The following is a 23,658-nucleotide window of genomic DNA, read 5'->3' as shown; positions in this document are numbered from 1 at the left end:
CTACAGCCTCCTTTAAGGTACCTATAGAGAGCGATAAGGTTGCCCCTGAGCCTCCTCTTCTCCTGACTAAGCAATCCCAGCTCCCTCAGCTGCTCCTCATAAGACTTGTTCTCCAGACCCTTCATCAGCTTCGTTGCCCTTCTTTGGAAAGGGCACACTCCAGCACCTCGATGTCCTTCCTGTATCAAGGGGCCCAAAACTGAACACAGTACTCGAGGTGCGGCCTCACCGGAGCCGAGGAGTGCCAGAGCACTTCACGTTCCAGAGCCTTGGCCATGCAGCAGCCTGCCTGAGGGCCTATGCTAAACAGTTTTGGGTTTGTTTTATTTGAAGCAGGAGTTCCAGAAAACTGGATAACCTGCACAGTATTTTATCCTAGAACAAAATGCCTGACAACTACCAGGTCTCTGGGGCTGGGCTCTCTGCAGGACTGCCCAACAACCACAGATCCTGGAAGAACAGAGCCCTTTCTGAAGGCCATGTGTTTAGGCTCCCCACTTCTGAGAGACTTCCATGTCAAACTTCCCCACTCCTCTGTCACTGAGCTGTAAGTTTGAAAATCCTGCTTCTGAGCTGCTGAGCCAGCTCCAGCTCCAAGTGCGTGAGCCTGAGAACTTTGTGAAACCTTTTGGAGTTACGGCTGCCTATGTTTCCACATTCCTTACCGCCAAATAAGCAGTTTGAATTAGAGCGCACTTTCCAAGGGTTCATGAGGCAAGTGGAAGTCTAAATAACGTGTTGCCAACACAATGTTGAGGCTGGGAAGACCTTGCAGCAATGAGACAGACAAGTGCATCAGTTTCACTGAACAGCCACAGGCATCAGGGAACGTACTTTGTTTTTTAAAGAGTATCGTTGAGTGTTCCTGAAATGTGTTATCAGAAGAAAATGCACGAAATCTGAAATGTTTGATCTCATTTCCTTTTCAATTATACCTACATTTCAAACAAAAACTCCATCATTCTCTCCCACTTGCTGGTTTGCAGGAACTGGGAATACTGTTTTTGAGGAGTGTCTGTAAATCTATTGGAGGCATCTATTTTTTCCTAAGAGACACTGTGTATAGAGTTAAGTCTGGTTTTTCACCAGAGGCACAGCCTGAATTCTTCTATACTGGATTTGGGTATGTTCCCAACATCTCAAATTGTTTGTTTTAACAAATACTCCTCCAGGTTCTTTAAAGTCATCCAAAATACATACTCAGACAGTCAAGAACGGTGTTGGTTTTTGTGTCTTTTTTTGTTGTTGTTGTTTTGTTTTTGTTTTTAATAAAAAAGCAAAGCTAGGCTGTTAGCATGGATTACAGAGTTCTCTAATTCCAAAGAAGTTTTAAGACCTAATGCAATTCTACAGTCAAGACAGTTCTGATTTATATTACTCCATGCTAATAAAAGCATCTCCACAACAACCCAAGAGACACTACCGAGAAGAGGAAATCAATTTTATTTTTTTAGAAAATTAGCCCACAGCTCAGCGTGTCTGGTTCTTATAGAACGAAAGAGCTATTTACACGACATAAATTATTAGTTAAGACACATAACACATGTTATTTGTATATAATGCATATAAGTATGGATACTTTCACCTAACACAAAGAGAATGTTATGTGATATGGTGTAAACTGGAAACCACTTCCTGAGCTGTGAATTACTGACTGAGTGACTTTGGTCCATTTTGTGGCTTATGTACAAAATACGTGTTACATGACCATATTTACAATCCTACTGGATCATTTATTGTATAGGAGAGAAAACCAATGCATTTAGAGGTTTCCCACAAACTCGCATCAAGATCTGAAACAGATGAAATTGGCTGCCTTCCCAGTGTAACATAGTGTGAAATAATTCAGCAGTATATTAAAAAAAAAAAAAAGAAAAGTTGAACAGAAATAATGAATTCCTATATTCATAGTGGGAAAAAAAAATCTAAAATCATACACAAAAAACTTCCCCTGCCCACCAAAGGTACAAAAATTCCAAATACCATTTTCAAAACAGAATAGATATGTAAAGTGCCAAATGAACTAAGACAGTTTCTGCTGTATTAAGAGACCATAAAAAGTACGTATTGATAGGTCTGCTTTCAGGTCTGACTGAGGCTTGCTTGTAAATCTGCAGCCTCTTAATATAGTTACAAGCAAGTATGAAAATGTATAAATATATGATTAAAAAATAAATTGAAAAAACAACTTGCTTAGGGTGAAGGAAACACTGTACTTTCCTCTGATAAATGAGGTATATAAGTGAAGGTGTGTCTACACCGGCCATTCAGTTTACCTGATTACAAGCTATTTTAAGCCACTGTTACTGCTGGCCCTGTCATTAGCTCTTCACATCTGATTCAGCATGGAGTCAAACAGGTGATTTCAACCTACTTTCAAGAGTGTTTTAAGCTTGCATGTTTCATTCTACATTAATCTGCATGAGAAACACACACACAAATTTTAGCCAAAAAGCAGCACCTTCTTAAACTATGCTTTGATTAACAAAGCTCATCTGAGCAGTTTTCATCCCCTTCAGTGTAAATTTAGTTCCAAATTCAAAGTGGTTCGAGACTGAGAATAGTTGATCTTAACACTCTGGATTTGCTCTCAAAGTTCTTAAGAGTGACTATAAACTAAGAGGTGGTTTAACAGCTTTCTGCTTTTCTGCTCCTAGCCATTATTTCCCATCTGGAATGTGGTAAGTGATGGGGCGAGCACTTCAGGTACCTACAGAATAAAAGAAAGAGTGATTGTTCCTCAAATAAACGTACTATAGCTTCTATTGCTTCCACAGAAAATCATTGGATAAAGCCAACTTCTGCATCTAGAGCAAAGATGAACAATGTTTCACAGAAATAACAACTATTTGCAAATGAAGAGGAGAAGAAGGCAAAACACATTGAGAAGAATTTTGTAAGCTAGTATTTCTCATGCCAAAAAACTCTTTACTAAGAGGAAAGGTGATCTTACACAGCTTAAAGTATGTCAGAGGCAAGGAAGAAAACAATAGCACAGATCTAATTCAAAAGTTCTAAAATATAAGTAAAAATTCCAAACATTATGACTAAGATTCCAAATCAATATTCCTAAAAGGTTAGCTAAATCAAACAGCAAATAATTCACAGCACTTTCTACTTTTACCTATGAATAGAGACAGTAAATTCAGTTTAACATTTCACATGCAAATGTTGCCAAGAACTTTTGGCCACAAAGTAGAAGTTCCCAAGAATATGAAATCCCTTTTTAATTCACCCTCATACCTCCAAGTGTGCCTCACATCTCCCGAAAATAGTAAATGCATACACAAATATGAAAAAATATCATTACTATTTATTGCAAAAGACAAGCACATATAACGATTTTTTTCCTATTGTGACGGCAGCAATTTAAATGATAAAACATTTGCACTGACTTCCACCATGCCTTTATTAGTTTCGACAAAATTATATATTTGAAAGCAACCCTTTAGCTTCAATGCTCTAAACAACGTGCTGTGATGGTTTTTCAAAAGGGTTGTGCTGGAAGTAAAAGGCTTAGTGAACTCTCTGATATACTTAGTACCAGAAAAAACTTTAGTCTGTCACAAGAAGATGTTTTTTATCTTATTTTTAACAAATTCTTTTAAATCCCCTCCAGGAACTTTATGATCTTTATTAATGTGAATGTAAAATTTTGACACTTGAAAAGCTAGTATTTGGTAGGAATAATTTTATAAAGAACGCTGAAGGTCTAAATGAGAGAAAGATGTCTCAAGAGAATCCATTACTCTAAAAAGGAAAACGACTACGGGAACTTGTATTTTTCTGAAGAGATCAGAAAGATACGAATTCACATAGTTGATACTAAACATTACCAATTTGCTGTCTTTGGAAATTCCACCGACACAATAAGTATACAAGGAAAGAAAGGAAGTATCCAAACTATGGTTGTCTTTGCAATCATACTTCAGCATCCTTATGCATTCCTTTTCTGAATCAGGCTTTAGTGACATGACCAAAAGCTAGTATTTTAAGAAACAGTGCTTCATTCTCTCTCTTCACGCACAGAAGAGATTTACTCAAAGAATCAGCAGATATTCAGTATTTGTGAGGATTTGGGGGGCTGGGGGGTTGATATTCAGTGTGTGGCTCTATGCCTTATTTACTCTGAAGTATACAAACCACACTTTAAAAGAATGTATTTTCCCAGTTTTCTATCATGCGAATCATGACTGTAGGCTATTTGTTTGCAAACAGTAACTAACTTCACTTCATAACACCAGCATTATTATGAAGTTACCAGGATGTAAGGATGCACTATTATACCTACTGTGCAGGTAAAAGATTAAAAAAATGCTAGGTATTTTTATTATTCACTTAATGCTTTCCTACTATTAGAAATGTATATATATATATATATATATTTTCTAAATGGTAATCTTCTTCCTTATATACCTCTGGCTCATTCTCAGAATATTTTTCACACAATACTGAAGATTGCAAGCGGCTGGTAGACAACATTTTAGTTATGAAATACTATAACAACCACCTCATAATCAAAAATTAGGAAGGCCACACAATGTTGCAACAGCCATCTCCTAGCTTTTGGATGTCTAACTTTTCAAAATTAATGTTATATTCACAAGGCTTTTGGAAGGGGAGATAGAGTTGGTAAGTTTAATTTTTTAGGTATGATAAAATCACATATGGGGAAAAACACCCCCCTAATATTATGTAAGATGATGTTGATAATATCATCATCCATCAACAAGGCTTGTACTTTAAAAAACACCCCACAGCTTCTGCCAGTTCTCTAAAGGGAATGCATCACTTGTACCTTAGCTTCCTTATTGGTTATATCATAGGTGGGAATAAAACACACAGTTTGTTCAAACATTTTATATTTTCTGACTTTAGAGTAACCGAGACATTCAGAAATCTTGCATTTTATTAAAGATTTCACAAAAAATATGCTCTCCTGGTCACAGATTCTCCTCCTTATTTGCAATAAGTACAATCCTTTTGTGCTATAATTCATTTCTCCAACATTTTGTCAATGTTATTTGGCCAGGTTCAAATTCCTCTTCTCCTACCCAGGCGGATTCCACTAATCTGCCAGGTGTCCCCATCTTTCTCCTTCCACTTTCTTCAGGTTTGGGGACACAACCCCTTCCTCACACCATGTCCTCCCTGAGTCCCAGGTTCAATACAATTTTCCTGGTAATGTTATCTATTCATTCCCTCAGCAAAATCCAATCTGTTTTTCTCTTCCCAGGGGCTAAATTCCAGTACTGGCTTCCAATCCTAGCAGATTATTTGTCCTGACCTGTTCAGCACAATGAGATGCTGCTTCTTGCTTCTGCTGTATTTGTATCAAGCAGTTGCTTGGAACCAGCAAGGTATTTGTTGAAGAGTTTACTTAGCATTTACTGCTGCTTGCTCAAATGACCAGACATAGAAGGCATTACGGCAATGAAGAGAGAAAACAGTAAGTTCTTCCTTTCACTCCAAGCCAGGGTATAATCAATGCAGATATAATCTCTGGGAAGTTCCATTGCTAAATCTGTATCTCTACTGAGCACATGCAAATAGGCAATGCAATTAACTGTTAGCCAGTTTAGGTAGATTTAAACAGGGGCCTAATAAATACCTGTTATAAGGACCATATCCTTCCATAAAAAAAACCTACTGGTCTAAAAAAAGAAAGATTAAAAATCAATCTATTATATATTTTGTTCTTGAAAACACTGAGCTGTTATGGCTGAGAGATTCTTTCAAGAAGACACAATATCAAACAAAGTCTCACATTGAATCAATCAACATAAATTTCAAATGACAGGTTTTACAAAATCATAAACAATTAATTATAGAATCTATTTAATAGGATGCATTAAACACATTTAGTAATAGATTGTACCAATAGCCTAAGCTATAGCAGAAGAGGATGGCAAATTCCTTGGAAGTGAAGAAATGTATTAATTTAACAGAAAATTCCTGAGTGCCTGCTTTTCATACCTGAACGTACAATACCTTTGGGAAGAAATACTCTGTCATGAAATGCTAAATAATGTAAAAGCCATATACACTAAACTTATATCCTTTAAGGATGTTATTCTAATCTGTGCGCACCAAATACCTTAGAATACTTATTAATGACTTTTTCTTTATGTGTAATAAAAATTTCAAAATGCAGCATAGTAGTTTTTATGTTCTAATTGACACTTCGTTGTTATTTCTGATAGTTCTAGCAACTACTTTACTCTGTTGCACACGCAACTCTTTTTCTAAATCTAGTCACATAAAGGCATTTTAGTGTCCCCTTTACTAAAATAATTTTTAATACAGAATGTCACAAAAACTGGGAAAAAAAAAGCCCTGAAAAAGCACTGGGAATTTTCTAACCTTCCAATAATTGTTGTCAGGATAGACAGCTACATTTAACCTGAATACTGTCAAAAGTAACACAGATAACAGCCTTCAGAAAGTTTTGTAACATGATGTTTTATGCATGCATTCACAAAAGAAACCTCTGATGAAAAACACCTTGGATTACATAATTTGCAGCACCAAGATATTATTATACAAACACTCCTTGAAAGGAGCGCTCTTTGAAATCGAACAGAAAGTTGGTGATACAATCCAAAAATAAACTGACATAATACCAGTGAGCTTATTAATGATTATATTTTTTTTATGGAATCTTTTACTTGCTTTATCTTAATTATTATTTCTAATGCGCTGCTGTACATAGTGTTTCATAATACCTTCATACAATAAGCTTGATTTGCATGGAAATTCTTCTGCTTTCTTGGTCTGAAAATGCACAGGCAATAGAGATGAAAGAAAAGCTACAGGAGATCACTGGCAGCAAAGGGAAACAAAAACGTTGGCACAATTGTAAGTTGTCCAAGCAAAATGAATTTACTAACACAGCCAAAAAGTAAAAGCATCTTATAAGACTTTTCTGAACCTCACTAGTCAGATGTACCATTGCATTTTTTTGTATCCCACTACATTACCCATACACACAACACTAAGTAATTCACCGATATATGCTGTGCTAGCCCAGATATGAAAGCACAGGTGAATACACGTCCAACACACAAAAACTTAAATGGAGTTGACAATGGCCTTACAGCCATTACTAAACAGCTTTTGTAACAAGAAGAATATGGAAAGGTACCCTTGTGCAAGTTCTAAATTTGATCATGATTTCTTACTGTAAGAGTTTTGTCCAGTCCTCAAATCTTTAATGTAGTCCAGTGTTTGATGACAGATGACAAACAGCATCAGAGCCCATATAAGACTAACCAAGCCAAATCTTGGGAAAAATACAATTTGGGTCAACACTTCATTTCGTCTGTTTTTCCTGTCTTTTGAAAGATATTACCCTCTTTAACTTGAGGGAAGAACACCATAGCAGGAAAAAATCCTACAAGTGAGCCTGTTGAATCTTGAGGTATTTTCCTGGCAGGGAATCTCTGTTAACATTTCTCTTATGAAAAGTCCCCAGAACAGCACCAAGGGGAATTTTGTTAACATATGGTTTGGGACTCTTTCTTTTCTCTACTCTTGATCCCTTTCAAATGAGCAAAATATCTAGAGGGAGAGAAACTATTCACTGGCAACAAAGACAAAGACCTGCTCATCTTTGCTGAAACAAGTTCTAATATTAGTAGGTCTCTCCCAGATTAGAAAAACAAAATGAAACAAAGCATATTGGCTGGGAAAGATGAGAAAGAAAAGGCTAGGAAAAGAAGACATCCTGAAGACAACACAACTAGAAGAAAACTTTGTCACTAGAAAAATATTACCAACACACTTCACAGAAAAAAGACATCTTAGAAAGAAACGCTTGGAGAGAACCCCCTATATTCGGTTTCCCTCTAATAATTCCATCTCAGCATAAAAGGAGACTATTTAGTGTATGACATCAAACCATGTAAACTCAACAGGGATTTATGGCTAGCTTTCAGCACGCAGAATGTCCCATAGTATCTCCTGGTGGTAGGTTGACAAGTGAGCACAGAAGCAATGGCAGTAGAATAATAAGAACATTTAGCACAGAGATTTGCATAAACATAATATTGTTATTAAAGAAAAAACACCACCACAAACAGCAATCCCTCCAAACAAGATGAAAAACACTGAAGTTCTATTTGCTACAAAATAGTCATTAGTAAGAAAAAGAAGAGTAATGGTAAGAACTAGACATGTAGAATCAGAAATTGGAGACTGCCTACATGGAAAGAAGAATAATATCAGCAACTTTTCAGCATCCCTACGCTGCACTTGGTTAATAATATTTCACTTTAGTATAATGTTAAATATCTTTTACAGACAAGGTGGAAGCTTGCACTTCTCATGATTTCTTAAAGGCTCACTTTTTAGAGATTAGCAAGAGTTTTTCCCCAAAGACTGCCCAAATCTTATTTACTTCGTGGTTTAACAGTGTTCCAGTTCAATCTCTTTTGAACTTCTGAGGCTAATAAAGTTAACTGAAAGTACTCAAATTGTTCAGTAGAAATAAGAGGCAATGGAAACAACAATGATATTAGACATATCTCTATTCATAATGTAAGGGAAAGAACAGCAAATGACAAGAAGCTTTTCCTTCTAAGAGCTACACAAGTGTCCTTCATTCATGTGTCTTATGCAAAAAAAAAAAAGGCACTGTTATTGCAATAAAACTTAACATAATAAAATTCTTCTGGTCAATGTTAATTCAGTTTTAGACTGAATCTCCTGTGCAGCCATTAGTAGTAAGGTTAATTATGACAGTTATTTGCAATGGTTAACAATGTAAATCTGGGTTTTTATAAAAGTTTTAAATTGAAGCTGGATTATCTATCATATAATTGTTTCAAGGATGACAAGAAACTAATCCACCTTGAAAATGTCAAATTGCCTGAATAGCTAATGCACTTAAAGAGAGAAACCCTTTAAAAATATTTTTCTACTTTTCTGCAAATGACAAAAAGCATTGGCAAATTAAAAACAGCTGGGAAAAGATTATTAAAGAAATACCTAAACTTACTCATAACTATAAAACATATTCAAGTGGTTGTTAACTATATTTTCTGCTGTAACAAAGAGAAACAGTAACTTGATTCTAGAAAGCAAGGATGATCAGTGATAGAAGTGGGCTCTTTCATCCAACATGAGGAAAGCAAGATACAGTTAATTACATGAAAGCACACTGGGGTCCTGTAGCTCTAATTCCTTTCTAAGAAGCCGGACTAGAGTGACTTATTATCACCAAAAAATCTTTCCTTTGAATTTTCCATTGAATCAGAAGGATGCAGTTGTTGAATCAGAAGGATACCAGAATATTTTTTAAAATTAACAAGATATTGACACTTTTGTCTCAGTAGGACTTCAGAGAGCATTTTAGGCACTCTGGAAATAATTGCCTGAATGTCCCAGTGATCAATACTGCCTGAAGCAGAGGAGATATCCAGAGTACTACAGAAGGGCTTTATACTGTATATAGGTAGTAGTACGTTATGTATTTTCTTGCTTGTACAACTGAAACTATCATGACTAACTGAGATTGGGTATCTTTTCTTTGGACATGAGGATGAGAATGTACTTGTGTTTACAATATAACGAATGTATATTATTTTTCTCAGAACCAAATAAAGAATACAGTTATTTGTACCACAGCTGTCTTGCATAGTTAAGAGTGCTCTTTACATTTGAGCTATTTTCCTATTTTCAGCCTCAGGATAAAGATCACAGGAGAATAACTCATTCTCCTAATTATTTCCTGAAACAAAGAGAATAGATTATAAAAAGATAGGGTCTTATGTCCTTATGTAACATTATTGGATACCAGTTATTAAGCACTATCTTCTCTAAAATAGAATGAGCAGAGGTAGGCCTGAAAGTATTATAATGTAGAGCTGTCACTGCAGTGCAAAGTAAGTGCGTGTTCATCTTCTAGGTAGCAGTGCTTCACCAGATTTTGCTCACCCTTCACAGGTGCTTGCTTATACTATAGAGATGCTTAGTGCATACAGTGAGAAAGTGATCTCTGGAGAAGCAGTGAAAAGCAGTACATTTAAGAACGCTCAATATAAAACCACATTCCCTAAATAATTGAATTTCCACAACTGTTTTTTCATTATCTAACTTTACTTGTTATATACTCTCCCAGTTCATATTATATTATTATTTAAGTAATTGTAACAACATTCTCCACTGCATGTGTGTATCTACAAACTATTACTATTACCCAGATGCTATAAGAACATCTGGCTAATCTTAGCTACAATAATATATTCCTCAACTCATTATCAGTAACGCACTGACAAGGCGTGAAACTGCAATTCAAATGAAAGGGTCCTTCAGGACTTCTGAAGCACTCACCCATTCTACGGTACATTGAAAACAACCTGCAAGACTGATCAAATGTGCACAACAACTATTTATTCTCGCTAATGTACTTTTCTGAACAACAGAACTATTTCTTGGGGGTAATAGAATTAAAAAGAAGGGAAAACATGAGTCTAGATATGTATATATGGAGTTTCACTCACAGAATTCTTATGTGAATTATGGTTGTGTCACCTTGCACTCACACAAAAGTACTGCTAAACAGCTCTTAATTGTTGCCTCAAAATTTAATCTCATGTTCATCTGAAAAACTAGGACAGAGTTCCAGACTACAGAGAGCACATGCACACCTCATTTTTCTGGCTAGGTATAAAGAAGTGACTAGGACTCCATAATCTAAAACTTAAATTTCTTTCAAATGTTGTATTTTGTCTTGTTCTAATTTTATGAATAAAACCATTATCACTAGTTCACTTACTGTGTTTTGTGCTTTTTGATTACCTACTCTTCAAAGTTAAAATCAAATTAATATTCCTCTAAAAAATATAGTATATGGGCTACTCACATCTAAACTAAAGAATGCTTGAAAGATTCTGTTCAAATAAATTAGCTTGCCTGTAATGGTGTACTACTCTGCTAAACTGCATATTCCTGCTTATCAACTGCGACTGGCAATGAGATTAAAACAAAAGATTAGACACTTCACTGGTGATATTCTTTTCATTTGTTTTTACGCATTCCCATGTGCCAACCATGCACCTGTATTTATCACATTAACACCTACACGTGCTGATAATTTATAAGTGAAACATTTGGCTGTTAAAATGTTAGCTGTTACACCAGTTTAATGGCACAATTGCTACTGGAAACTGTACTGAAGCAAACTATGTGTCTAACTTCTAGTACCTGTTAAAATATACACAGTCAATAGCACTGTTGTTGCATGAAAATGAAGTCCAAAATTAGCACCAGAGTCTGAAAGTTACTTTCTGATAGGCTTAACTTGCAATTTGGTTTGCATGGACACAGCTCCAGAGTACTTGCTGAAAAGCAATTCACAAACCCAAAGTTTTCTGTGTAGGCATGGACGGTTTGTCTAACACTTGATGTTTATTTTGCACATATAAATATGAAGTAAGATTACCTTCTTCAGTTGAGTTTCCATCTTCAAACATTCTTCCTTTTTCTGTTCCAATGCAATTTCCAGTGTCTTGAGCCTAGAATCTTTCTTCAGTCCCGATGAAGCTAAGGATGAAGCATGTTCCTTCAGATCCAGTAACGATGTCTAAAATAAAAGATGCAAAATAGCTATCAAGTAAATACTTTCTATGTGTAACAGCTATTTTTTTTTGTCTTCATTTTCTTCCTACCCCTTCACATGATGCTCAGGATCCAACTTAGAACAATGTATTTTGTTGGGATGTTCACTGGATGTTCACCGAGCTGACTTAAGACAGCTTGATTTAATTCAGGTTCTCGGGATCAAAATGAAACATTGTCTAAATTTGTTCCAAAATCATTTTTAAAGATGGAAAATTTTGCAAAGATTTTGCAAACTAGAACTAGTTCTTCAGTGAAAGTCATATGTAAGATAAAAAGCTTTTAAATAAAACCATATTCAAAAGTCATATGTGTTTAGCAGATTTGGTCACTGTATCTAAAACTGAGTCTCCTCAAAGCTTTTTTTCCATAGAGCTACTATGGGATGAAACTGATTTAAGCCACCCGTGTCCAGAAGAAATCTCAACTTCTTGCTTTCTGAACCATTTTTTGTGTTGTTTTTTTTTCCTGTTAAATGTTGACTTCCCTGTAGCACCTCCTAGATGCATTTTTTGTATCATTTTAATTTGATAGTTTTGAAATAATATTGTAAGTAGACTTGAATGTTATTATTCCAAGAAAGGAACAGAATACTTTGATATATCTCTGATATAATCAGGCTAACTTTTCTAGCCAGTTGGTTCATTAACAACAACTAACCTAGTTACCAAAACCAGACTCTTGTGAGTCAAAAGAACTAGTTATGTTGTTGGCAAAAAGGCATAAACACTATCTACTATCTGTATGCTTTCTCTGCCCACAGCTTTGATCTACCTCTGTCCTTCCCCTTCTATATTTAGCCAGGAACAAGCTTGTTCTCAGTCGTCTTTAAGCATTGCTCCAGTAAATGCTATCATTGACCATTGGACATTCACTGGTATAATTAACTGCTGCTAATAATGGGACTGTGTGCTATCCATAAAAAGATCGTTCTGAAATGTTTATGATTTGAAAAATTCTCTAACAATGTATTTTTACTAGATAAACTTGTTGAAGGACCTTTACTATAAAGGAACAGTTTTCTTCATCTAAGATACAACATATACATATAGAACAAACAACTCAAATACAACAGATTCATTTTGCTGGTCAACCTCTTTCTCTGTGAGATCTCCTTGCAAAATGCCAACTTTCTCTTTCAGGTCCTTAATGTCTTTTTTGTAGTTGTCAATCTCTTCCTGTTTTTCCCGTTCATCTCTGTCACGTTGCTCCTTTAGGCGCTCAATGGTCCTTTCCTGACAAAAGAAAGTACTCTGTGAGGAAAATCCATCTTAGTCATTCAAATTCTGAGGCTTCTTATCACAACACTTTACATAATGTAGAGAATGATGAGTGTAGGATACTGCAATTTATTTTGATTTTGTATAACAGATCCTCAAGAAACAGAAAATTTGTCTTGAAAAATCGATGGATTCATTGCTAAAAAAATAGCAGGCTTTTTGTACCTGAAAGTTCACATTATTGCTACAGTGTAACAAAATTTATCTGCTTATGATAACTAAAATTACCCTAAACTAGAACGTTACATATTGCTTCTTTATTTAAGTCTTATTTTTGAAGCATACAATTAAGCCTGTGGCCCTTCAGATAGGAAGGGTGTAGTGCCTGTGTGACATTAGGATCAATGTGTGGTAAGAAAGGCAATAAAACAACTTTGCTGTATACCAGATACCAACAGAGCCTTGGTTATCCTGGAAGCTGAAGAGGTGCAAGTGAATTCCCCAAGCTCAGTCAAAGCTTTACCATAGCTTTACATTCACATTTATTGAATCTGACAGGTGCTGTAACCCTGGTTCTCCAGGGATCAAGAAAAAATATACAGAAATTCTAAGAACTGCCCCACCAAAACAGAATAGACAAGGTTGTTCCCTCAGTCAGCATCTCCTGAGAACTGGGCAAGCATACAAAAATACAATGAGAATAAAAAAGCTGCAAATGAAGTGAGACTGAAATACAGCTACATCAGGATAGCTATGCATTTTGATTCAATACTTGGAACTAATTTATTTTTAAAGTTTAGCTATATGAAAGTTATTATTAAAATATCTGAGGAACGAACATAAAATGAAATTAGATATTGGCCAGACTTTATAAAGAAAGAAGGAAAAAAGCAGATGAATGCACAGCTGCAATGTAGCGCATCCCACAAGAGCACCAAAGATGTACCATGCAAACAGAGGACAGCATGAGCAGGACCCAAGCACAGAAGATGATATAAAGAACACATTTTTCTTTCACAACAAAAAAAATATGGTAAGTAGCTGATGACTAGAGAAATAGCTCGTGGCTCAGCTCTGTCCTCAAGCCTTACTCATAGTACTACAATCACTCTGCGTGTTGCTATACAGGACGGCAGCCCAGGCTGCCACTCAGAATATCCTACAGTGCCCTCTAGTGAGAGATGCACCTCAGCAGAAACATCACTCCTGATGCCTCAGCTGTCACCGACGGAAGACTTATATTGCATAAAAGACTTCTTTTATGCAGAGCCCAACAAACACATAGTAAAACTGACTATAGAGACGTTATTAGTAGAAGGACCTTTATTCACTAAGGGACTTAGGCGTCAAACTCACTTTTTCTGCAAGTGCTTCTTCCAGCGTGGTCAAGGCAGTATCAGTATTTGTGGTGTCCGCCTGCAAAGATTTCACTCGATCCTTTAAGCTGCTCATTTGCTTTTCCTTGTCTCTTAACTGTTCTTGAAGATTTTCAATCTTAAAGAAGAAAATTAAATTTTAAGAAAATAGTGATCAAAACCATCCAAATCATCCAAAAATAAGAGCATTTTTAAAAATGTAATAAAACAGAGGAAGTAGGTGAGGGCATCATTTCTATAATCTTACGTGGAAACATCAAGCAATGCAATCAAAACCATCAAATATTAACATAGAATCAGCAACTTTTTTGGAAACTGGGATAGAACTCAGGGCAAGAAAGTCTAAATATTTACCAAGGAAAATAAACTGAAATGAAGAAAGGGTATTATACCTAATTTCTGAGGACGTTGGGCACTGATTGAAGGATAATTGAAGGAAACAATTAGGTATGATATTAAGGAAAAGCTGTTGATGTAATAACAATATGAAAGGATAAAAGCTGAGAAAAACATTACTGAAGATATAAACCAAAAAAAAAAAAAAAGGCTCTTAATTATTAAGAATCTGTTAAGTATTCTCCTAAGTATTTCCTTTGATACTGATGCATTGTCCACAATACTGGTATGCTGCTTTTTTGTCTTACGAAGTGTTTTGCTATATGGTATACTAACATCAGGCATCATTCTCTGGGTAGAAAATATATCATCCTTGTTTTCTCCAGGTGTAGAATTCAATTGATTTATGAGATCTGAATATATCTTTTGACAGACCAAGAAGACCCAAAGGTAAACTCGTATTATACATACACATGCATCACAAAGAACAGACACATTAGCACATTATCATTGCCTGTCAAAAACAAATTTATCAGCAAAGGATTAAAGTGGGTATAGATTTTTCTTTCTGTTGTTATTGCTGACAGGTTCTTTTTGCATCAGCAAACATAAATCATGCACTGGAGAATGACACATGGCAAGTAAGGTGCCTAACTTCAAAACAATTGTAGCAGGATATTATTTGAAATCAATTTATACAATAAGACAACCCCAAGGACTATCTAGTCCATTATTTAGTAAACTTTTTGAAAGCATTACTAGCCTTTTTGTTTCACCTGTCTAACAGCAGTTAGAAGCTCTTCAGTTACTGGAAGTACATCAAATATCCCCACTTTTTACTGCTCTACCCTGGAAGAACTAAGACATTGTGATCTAAGAGCAAACAAGTATTTAAAGCCATCAATTACTACTTTGTTCTCTATTAAAATCACCTCTGGACCATTGTTTTGTGAAAAAGTCTAGATCAGTAACGATATATTTAAAAGATTGGCAAGAGGGTGAACATTTAGTCACAAAAAATGGTAATTTATTATATGTGGAAGCTAGGAGGAAGAAGGGAAGAACCACCTAATTCAGGGAAACCCTTGCTAATGGTCTTCTGTAACTCAGGGCCACTGAAGAAATCTCCTGGTATAAGATACTCCATACTGGGTTGGGTTTTTTAATTTTTCTTATGTAAGCACATGTAAACTTACAATCCAGCTTTATACACAATTTATATATTACTGATAGCAGTAGAATAACATACATGTTTTGTTTTGGTTTTTTCCCCCAGTTTTTAAGGAATGTACCAAAATTGGTTTTAGTTTATCTTCCTCATTATTTTCTCTTAGAGGAAAAGTATTAGGCCTTCAAATTATGCTTAAAATTTTAAATTGAGCACAACAGAAATGACTTCATAAATTTTGAAGAGCAGCAAAAAAGCATAACTTAGTAACATCTCATGCGACTTGGAAATAACTGAAAATTCCAACTTTTTAATGCACTCCTATCTATTATTTAATGCCCTAATAGCATATGCATGTAGCACACGGAGCCTGAGAGAGAACTCCAGCAGTTGTGAATGGAAGCCCTCACGGTGCCCACACATGCAGTTACCAACTAGGTAACATCCCTGAGAGTAGCCTACGTGGCTGCTTTTGACCTTCGGAGCTTTCAGTGTCGTCAGCTGTCTAGACAGACTGGCTGTTTAGACAGCCAGCCATGAAAATACACTACAAAGAAGCGTGAGCTATTCTTAGACTTGTGTTTACTTCTGGAGGCGAAACACTCCAGCAAAGGCTCCAACTGGCTGGAGAGGGGAGAGTGCAGAGTGACTTTCTGCTGTGAGCAAACTGCACACAAGAGACAGCTAAATAATTCACAACGAGCGATGTTAAGATGCTTGCCTAGGCAGCACAACCATTTGCACAAGCACAACATGCATTTACACCTGTGACGAACACTATTTACTGTGATGAGAGTAAAATAAAGCTATGTAACAGTACTGTATATGACAGAAGTATCTTCCCATTACAACCGCACCCTGTCATATATATAAAAAAAAAAAAAGGTTATATGCAAAAAGGATGAACTTTTCTTTCTGTCTACATACATGCTTTGCAGTCTGGAGTAATGAATGTTTCCTTTTTTTATCTTTCAGGGAACAGCAGGTACAATAAACTGTTCCAAGTCACACTAATACCTAGGCAGTATCAAAAAAATAAACAAAAAACTAAAACAAGAACACAAAAACAAACAACAACAATCACACAAAACAAAAACAACAGCAACAAAAAAACAAAGCTACCTACAAATGTGCCTTTTGCAGAATGGGATAACCGATGGTTCCCAACAAGGATGTGCCTTTCAACTACAGAAAACTGGCTCAACTCATGAGTCCAAATTTAAACACTTATACAACACCAGATGCAAAATTTCCCTTACAAAATCACAATGAACAATAACTGAATTTCTTTATTCCATTTTTCTCCCAAACCTGAACCACTGAAACAAATAATAGCTAAACTATAGGTTATCCAAAATTATATAATCAGAAGAAAAAAGTAACTAATATTCTACACTTAGCCTTTGTAGTCAGTTAATATAAATGACTTTGCTATTATGACTTTGCAAGTCGTCTGAGTTTTCTCACTGAAAAGAATATATGATGTACCTCATCTTTGTTTTATCATCCTCTTTTCCTATACAACAGGAAAAATGAAAAAGTAACACCAAACAAACTCTCAAATAACTGATAGAAATAAAGCAGATGACCAAAATAGGGTCTTTTTCCCCAAAGAAAGATGAAATAAAATGCAATGGAATTTCCAAGTCCTCTGGAATACAGAAAGGGACAAGAACTGAAGGAGCACTGTTTAGTCTTGAAACAACCGTAAGATGACAAATTTTCCCTGAAACGTTCTAGAAACCTAGGAAATATATATATGTACAAACTTTCTAAATAGGAAAAAAATATATATACTATCATTAGATTATTAATCATATTTACTCTTCATATGCATACTTATTTTGAAGGGTAAAGACAGGGATCTTCTAGAAGCTTAGAAACACTAAACTTACTGTAAAGGTATACATACCTTTATACATACTGGAATGATCTGCTCTGCATAGCAATTTCTTCATCAATAATGATTTACTGAAATCTTTTTCTCCAGCTTTACCTGGTGTCAGGCATTACTTTGTTTCAACCTGGATGATTTACTCCTAGTTCTGTGAAACCAATTATTTCACTTTCCAGCCCTGAAGCACAGGAGTAGAGGCACGAGAAGTTGCCTCTGGGATGCTGTTCCAAAGGCAAGGAAGCTTCTATTTTTTGCAAATAGCAGTCCTACTGAAAACCCCATGCAAACACAAAGAACAAAAAACACCTCAGGGAATTAAATTAGACATATCTAGCTTAAGACCCATAAAGACCATTAGATTCCCTAATTCCTCTAGTTACAGGTTATTAGTAGATCCTTTGTACTATGCTTCAGCCAAGGAAAACTTTTGTAGAACCACCATAAACCCTGAGGTGTGGATAAATACAACACTCAAGAAGCTGAATTCTACTGTACCAGTGACTTCTGCGTCAGAATAAATACAGTGGGTTTGTGAATTGGTAATTCAATTTCTTTTTCTCTTGCTTCCTGTTACTGGAAAATATTTTTTTCCTCCTTCAAAATATTTGTTTTTAATCAAAGATCAACAGCTTCCAACAGCTTCTTTCATCGACTGAAACATGATTTAACTGTATTTATGTTTCACTTCCGACTTTTAATTTTCTCTTTACTATTTTGTTTGTCTTCTAAAAGGAACAAAATGATGAAAGAAAAAAAAAGTTTTAAGAGCCCTTTAAGTTAGATCACTCTTTTGCATATTCAAGGTTCTTTTCAATCTTGAGAAATTTCATTGCATATTCTGTTTGTAACTCCAATATCAAATAACTAGTTATATCACTTACCTACAGACAAATCTTTCACCATATTTTTTGTATAAACAGGGGAAAATGCTTATGTTCTGCACTTCCCCAACACAGCTCAGCAAAGAGACTGTTTTCATCACTAATATTTCATCTTCATCTTAAAGTACACTGAATATATAAAAGACAATCACTGTAACATAAGATAATATTCCTTGACTGTATTACAAGGGCAGATGTACATGAGAATACCTCAGGAGGCTGCTAAGCCTCCCACTTTTCTGATCCCAGGTTTCATCCAGTGCAAGCAGTACTGTAAAAAGGACCTAAATAACCAGGTGGGATGAGAAGTTTTCTGTTCTATTCCTATGGCAGAGCTGCACAAATAAATAAAAACTTTATATAAGTTGTGAGTTTTCTGAACAATTCTTCCTTGGTTTTATAACAGCACTATTGGCCACGTCAGCTTCAGCATCATTGACTAGAATATGATGGAATCTCACCAATTACAGGCAGAGGTGAGTCTGTCCATGTCAGGAATAACAACATGGAGGAGAAAAAAAAGATAGTGTGGGAGACAGAGTTGGCAACTTAACAAGTATGTGATGATAAAACAGCTACAATTCTTTCTGGTTGAAGAGATGTCACTCCCTTCAATGGCAACGTAAGAATACAAATCCATTGCAAAAAGCTGATAGTCTGTAGTCATACTTTATTTTGCTACACTCCCACGATATCTGAGAAGCTGAGAAAGGTGGGGTTGCATCAGAATCAAGATGAGAATATAACAGTTACAACAGACAAGATCACACCATTGTATCTGACATATGCAAAAAAATGTTGCTTCAGAAGGGGTAAGGCATTTACACCAAAAAATTGAGAGGGAACTGAACTCATAAAATTTTGTTCCTAAAATGTGTTGGTCACCTTAAGTCCCAAGAGACTGTTAAAGAAAAATATACTATGAGTTTTATAAATATTACTATGCTTTTAAAGTAACTTTTGGAGACCAAAATGACAGCATATAAGCAAAGATTACTGGTCAGTTTTATAAGATTAAGCTCTAGTTTTATAGATGTCATACTAAAAATCTCATCATTATGATTGTCTTTCTATTGTGGATGGAGACACAAAATTTGGTCTTTTGTACGTGTATTGGCTCTGTTTCAACCTCCAATATAAAGTGTTGCTATTCAAATCCAGAGTGAAATAAGATATGTCATTTGCGAATATCATTTGTATCACCGAGTTGTATCATTTAGACTGAAAGTAATATTCTTACTATTAATTTTTATAGTTAAATTTTGAAGACTAGCAACAATGTGCTACGCTGAGGTTTCAGGCATACCATGTCTTGTTCCAAGGGTGAGATTTTTAACCTGTTTTGAAGTTTAGTATAGATCAAAGAAATTTTTCTTTTTTTCACTAGTGTTTTGGCAAACACAAGTGAGAGTTTCTTCCAAAGTTCATCCGCATTCAATATGCTCTTTTTACTTTATGATTTAAGCAATGGATATAAATGCAGTTAAACTATTGTAAAGTAATACTCTTGTTCTTGAACAAGAACAAAAATGAACAAGCTAAAAATGATTCTGGAATACTTTGTATATCAGTTAATTTCATAAAATTTGTGAAGCATTAAGTCAATTAAAGACACTCTAAAAATGCAAGAAACCAGTGGTTGTCTCTCTCTCTTCAGTTTTCTCTAAAGATCAAATTCTGAAGTATCGGTTAACACTTCAACGTAGAGATGGTGAAATGTTCAGTTAAGTGCTAAATCTGTTTGTTCAATTTACATAATTTACATTCCTCTTGCTACTCCTTGAAGACATGACTACTTTTTATTTTGCCTCACAAGTAAGGTGTTTTTTTTCTTTTTACCACTCTCCTACTTCAATGCTTACCTGGAACATCACTCTCTTTGCAACATCATATCAGAATATCAATTCAAAATGCCCTGATGTTGCTGAAACTAGTATATTGAGATTCTGGGATGTACAATGGGATTCCTTAACACCTTGATCTGTATTGGCGTAAGAAAGAGAAACAGACTAAAAGGGATGGGGAGAGTATGGAGGAGGACACAACTGAAAAAGAATTTGAGATTGGGAAACTCCAACACAGGGGTACATCACACACAGTACATTCTTATTGACTTCTACCCAGGTCCAGTTATAATTCAGAATAACTTCCATGGGTGGGGGAAAAAAAAAAGAACAAAACCAAAACAGTTGCTTTTTCAGAAGACTAAATCTTTTTGTCATTTTTACTCTCATGATCTCCAATCTGATGAAAATCCTTAAAAATTAGCATGATGATCTTACAGTATTTTGTTTTACACAAATAAAACATTTTGTAGCTATGCAGCTTAGAAAGCACAAAGAATTTATTATTGTGGTTTCTGTTTAAACAAACAAACAACAACCCCAAATAAATCTATGGACCACAAACAGGCACGTTGCTTCTGCTTCTAAAGGAAGAAATGGTTAAAAAGTGAAAACAATGCCTAAAAAAGAAATTGGGGAACTGCTAATCGAATCAACATTTTATTCTTGACCTGACTTTGTATTCACATTTATGCAATAATACTGACTTGAGAAAAGAATAGTATGGAGAAAGAAGAGCTGCTATAACAAAGCCTGACTTAATAACTTGTACAGACAGTTAATTATTTTGTACCTGTGGTGAAGGAGTCACAAACAATTGACACTGATCCAAAAGACTATTCTCTTTTCAGTGTTGGTTTTTTTTTCCACACAAGGTGCTTTGCTAGTATATTTGTATCTACCAGAAAAATAGTTCATCTCTGTTTACAAAAATAATCTCTGAGGACATTTCCATCCCTTTGTTTTCTCTTGTCCTCCTTTCCCTCGCATACTTAATCACCCTCTGGTAGCTCCGGTTTGCTGACAGATCCCTGCAAAATAGAACTAACGAACTGTCGCCATAAGCTGAGTTACAATTATAGCATCTTCTGAATAGAATTTTTCCTGTGCTATTGTATTCCCTATATCAAACAGCATTTAAACCAGATGTTTCAGATCATACTCTCAGAATATACTATTGTGTTTGCAGTCTTTCTGTCCTGCTAGTAAATAGATTGTGTTGGAAGGTTTGAAGGAAATTCAATCTTATTACCAAACTTTTCAGTTTCTGAAAACTTATGCTGAGAAGCATTTTTCTTATAAGCTTCTAAGGAGAATCTTGCAGAGTTCAAGTCAGAAAAAAAAATAATAGAAGGAATGAAGACCTACAGACTGTAGACTGACTCTTGAGTTGGCAAATAACATGAAATTCACATTTTCAAGGGAGCTAATTTACACATTCTTAAACATTGTCTCGGTTCCAAAGTATTTGCTTAGAAAAAATTACACATTAGCAATGAGTCACGTCCTTAGACGGCTGTAAAACAGTTAAATTTACTTAAGAAATTACTTCATTCTGAGGAGGTTTAATAATATCAATAGCCCAATCTACTCAGAAACAGTCTTTGTACTGTAAAAATCCTTCCATGGAGTGTTGGCCAATACAAGAGGGGTTTTTGAAGAGAGGGGCGCAGGAGGAGGCACTCTTTCTAACCCACAGATATTGGTTATATTGCAAAGCATACAGGTTTTAATATGAATGGACAATATTTAAAATGCAAATTAAATAACGAAAGTATATAAGCTGATCGTAAGAGATTTGTTTCAGCATTATCTGAGCCAAGTGGTTAAATTCATAATCCAAAAAAACACCTCTCTATCACTGTTTTATCTTAAAGCCTCACTTGGTGACCTCTTGTTTTTTCCAGTATTTATCAGCTAAGAACATGTATGCATTACCCACCAATATGAAGATTTCAAATTGGGTTGTTTGTTAGGACAATTCATTGTTTCCAACTTCAGGACAGTACTTTCATTCACCCATGTAATTTAATACTGAACAATGCTATCACAAATAGCAAAACAAATTCATTTAGACTCTGCTTCTCTTCTTCTCCTAAAACGAAACACTAAGCTTACGTATTACTCATTTATTTCACATGTGCTAAAATGTCACTTACACTGAGAACCATAATCAAAATCAGCTGGTAATTTATTTCACAATCTAATTATGAATGACATCCATTTTGTTGAAATCCTGGCCCAATCATGAAGAATAGCATCATGCTAATTTCCCTTTCAGCTGTGTCCTGACATTTTGAAGCAATGTCTGTGACTATGCTTTCTAAAGATTTCCTCCTAAGAGCCACCAAATACAAATACACTGGAAAAACAAACAAACAAACAAGCTGAACAACAACAAAACCACAACCATTTGGGGGATGTTTGCTCATTCCTGTACCAAGTTCCAGGAAGGATTTTGCTGATATATGTGCAGATTTGATTTAGGAAAGTTCCTTACAGAAAAAAAAAATACAAATACTATAATTGGGAGAATTTTTATATTGATGGTATCCAAACATTCAAAATAAGGAAAACCAAAACTATGTCACTGTGGAAGAGTCTCTCCCTTTCTTACAAAAGGCTGATAAATCAAGGAAATCTTGGAAACAGTAAATGTTAGCATAGATCTTACATTCTGTTTTATAGGAAACAGAGTAAAACTAAGAAATTGTGACATTCCTTTTGGAGTAGTTCAAGCTTTACAAGGCTACATAATGCTTAAAAAATGTAAAGTGAAAAACTTAGTAAATTATGAATTAAACTTCTACACTTGAATAAACCCTAAGTGCAGTGTTTCATTGAGTATTATTGTCATATACTCTTCATTCTATGGCAATTTGATCTCTCATACTCAGAAATACTGATGCTATTTTCTTGATGTGCTTTAGACTTTGATTTTGGTTCTACATACAGTAAGGATACCGTAACTAGTGAAACACATCCACTTAGAAGTATAGTGCTACAAATCACATACTCATCACAGAAAAAAAAGGAATGGAGAGGCTTGACTTGCAATGGCACTGCAATAGCTAAGAACGGAAAATGGAGAGCAGAGAAGACAAACACTGAGGCAGACCAGTGGAAAGGATGGGAATATGGGGATTTAATGTTGACTAAAAGGAAATCCTCACAGCAAACTAAACTTCATTTTCATTTACATTATCATTAAGGATCACTCAAGCAATACAGCTCTATACCTTGAACAAAGATTTTAAATGAGACTTAGACAGTCAATTACACTGTCCAAATCACTGATTTATTAAAATGATCAAAGA

The 23,658-nt window shown here is 35.3% G+C and overlaps 1 protein-coding gene across 17 annotated transcripts in view; it reads right to left on the bottom strand.

The window, feature by feature from the left end:
• Window positions 1-23,658, bottom strand: part of ERC1 (ELKS/RAB6-interacting/CAST family member 1) — a 308,495-nt gene that overhangs the window by 177,923 nt on the left and 106,914 nt on the right. For all 17 annotated transcript variants that reach the window (XR_014578009.1, XR_014578010.1, XR_014578011.1 and 14 more), the window contains 3 exons: window positions 14,196-14,333; window positions 12,714-12,854; window positions 11,444-11,584 (listed from right to left, as the gene is read on the bottom strand). Coding sequence is in view for 13 of the 17 variants with exons in the window: in XM_083819803.1 (XP_083675929.1) it covers window positions 11,444-11,584; window positions 12,714-12,854; window positions 14,196-14,333 (420 nt within the window). In the remaining 4 variants the exon portion in view is untranslated. The remainder of the gene's footprint in view (window positions 1-11,443; window positions 11,585-12,713; window positions 12,855-14,195; window positions 14,334-23,658) is intronic.

Source organism: Anser anser (genome assembly GCF_964211835.1).
Source record: "Anser anser genome assembly, chromosome: 1".
Classification (NCBI taxonomy): Eukaryota; Metazoa; Chordata; class Aves; order Anseriformes; family Anatidae; genus Anser; species Anser anser.
Note: the sequence above shows the minus strand (reverse complement) of the source record. Positions and strands in the feature narration are given on the sequence as shown.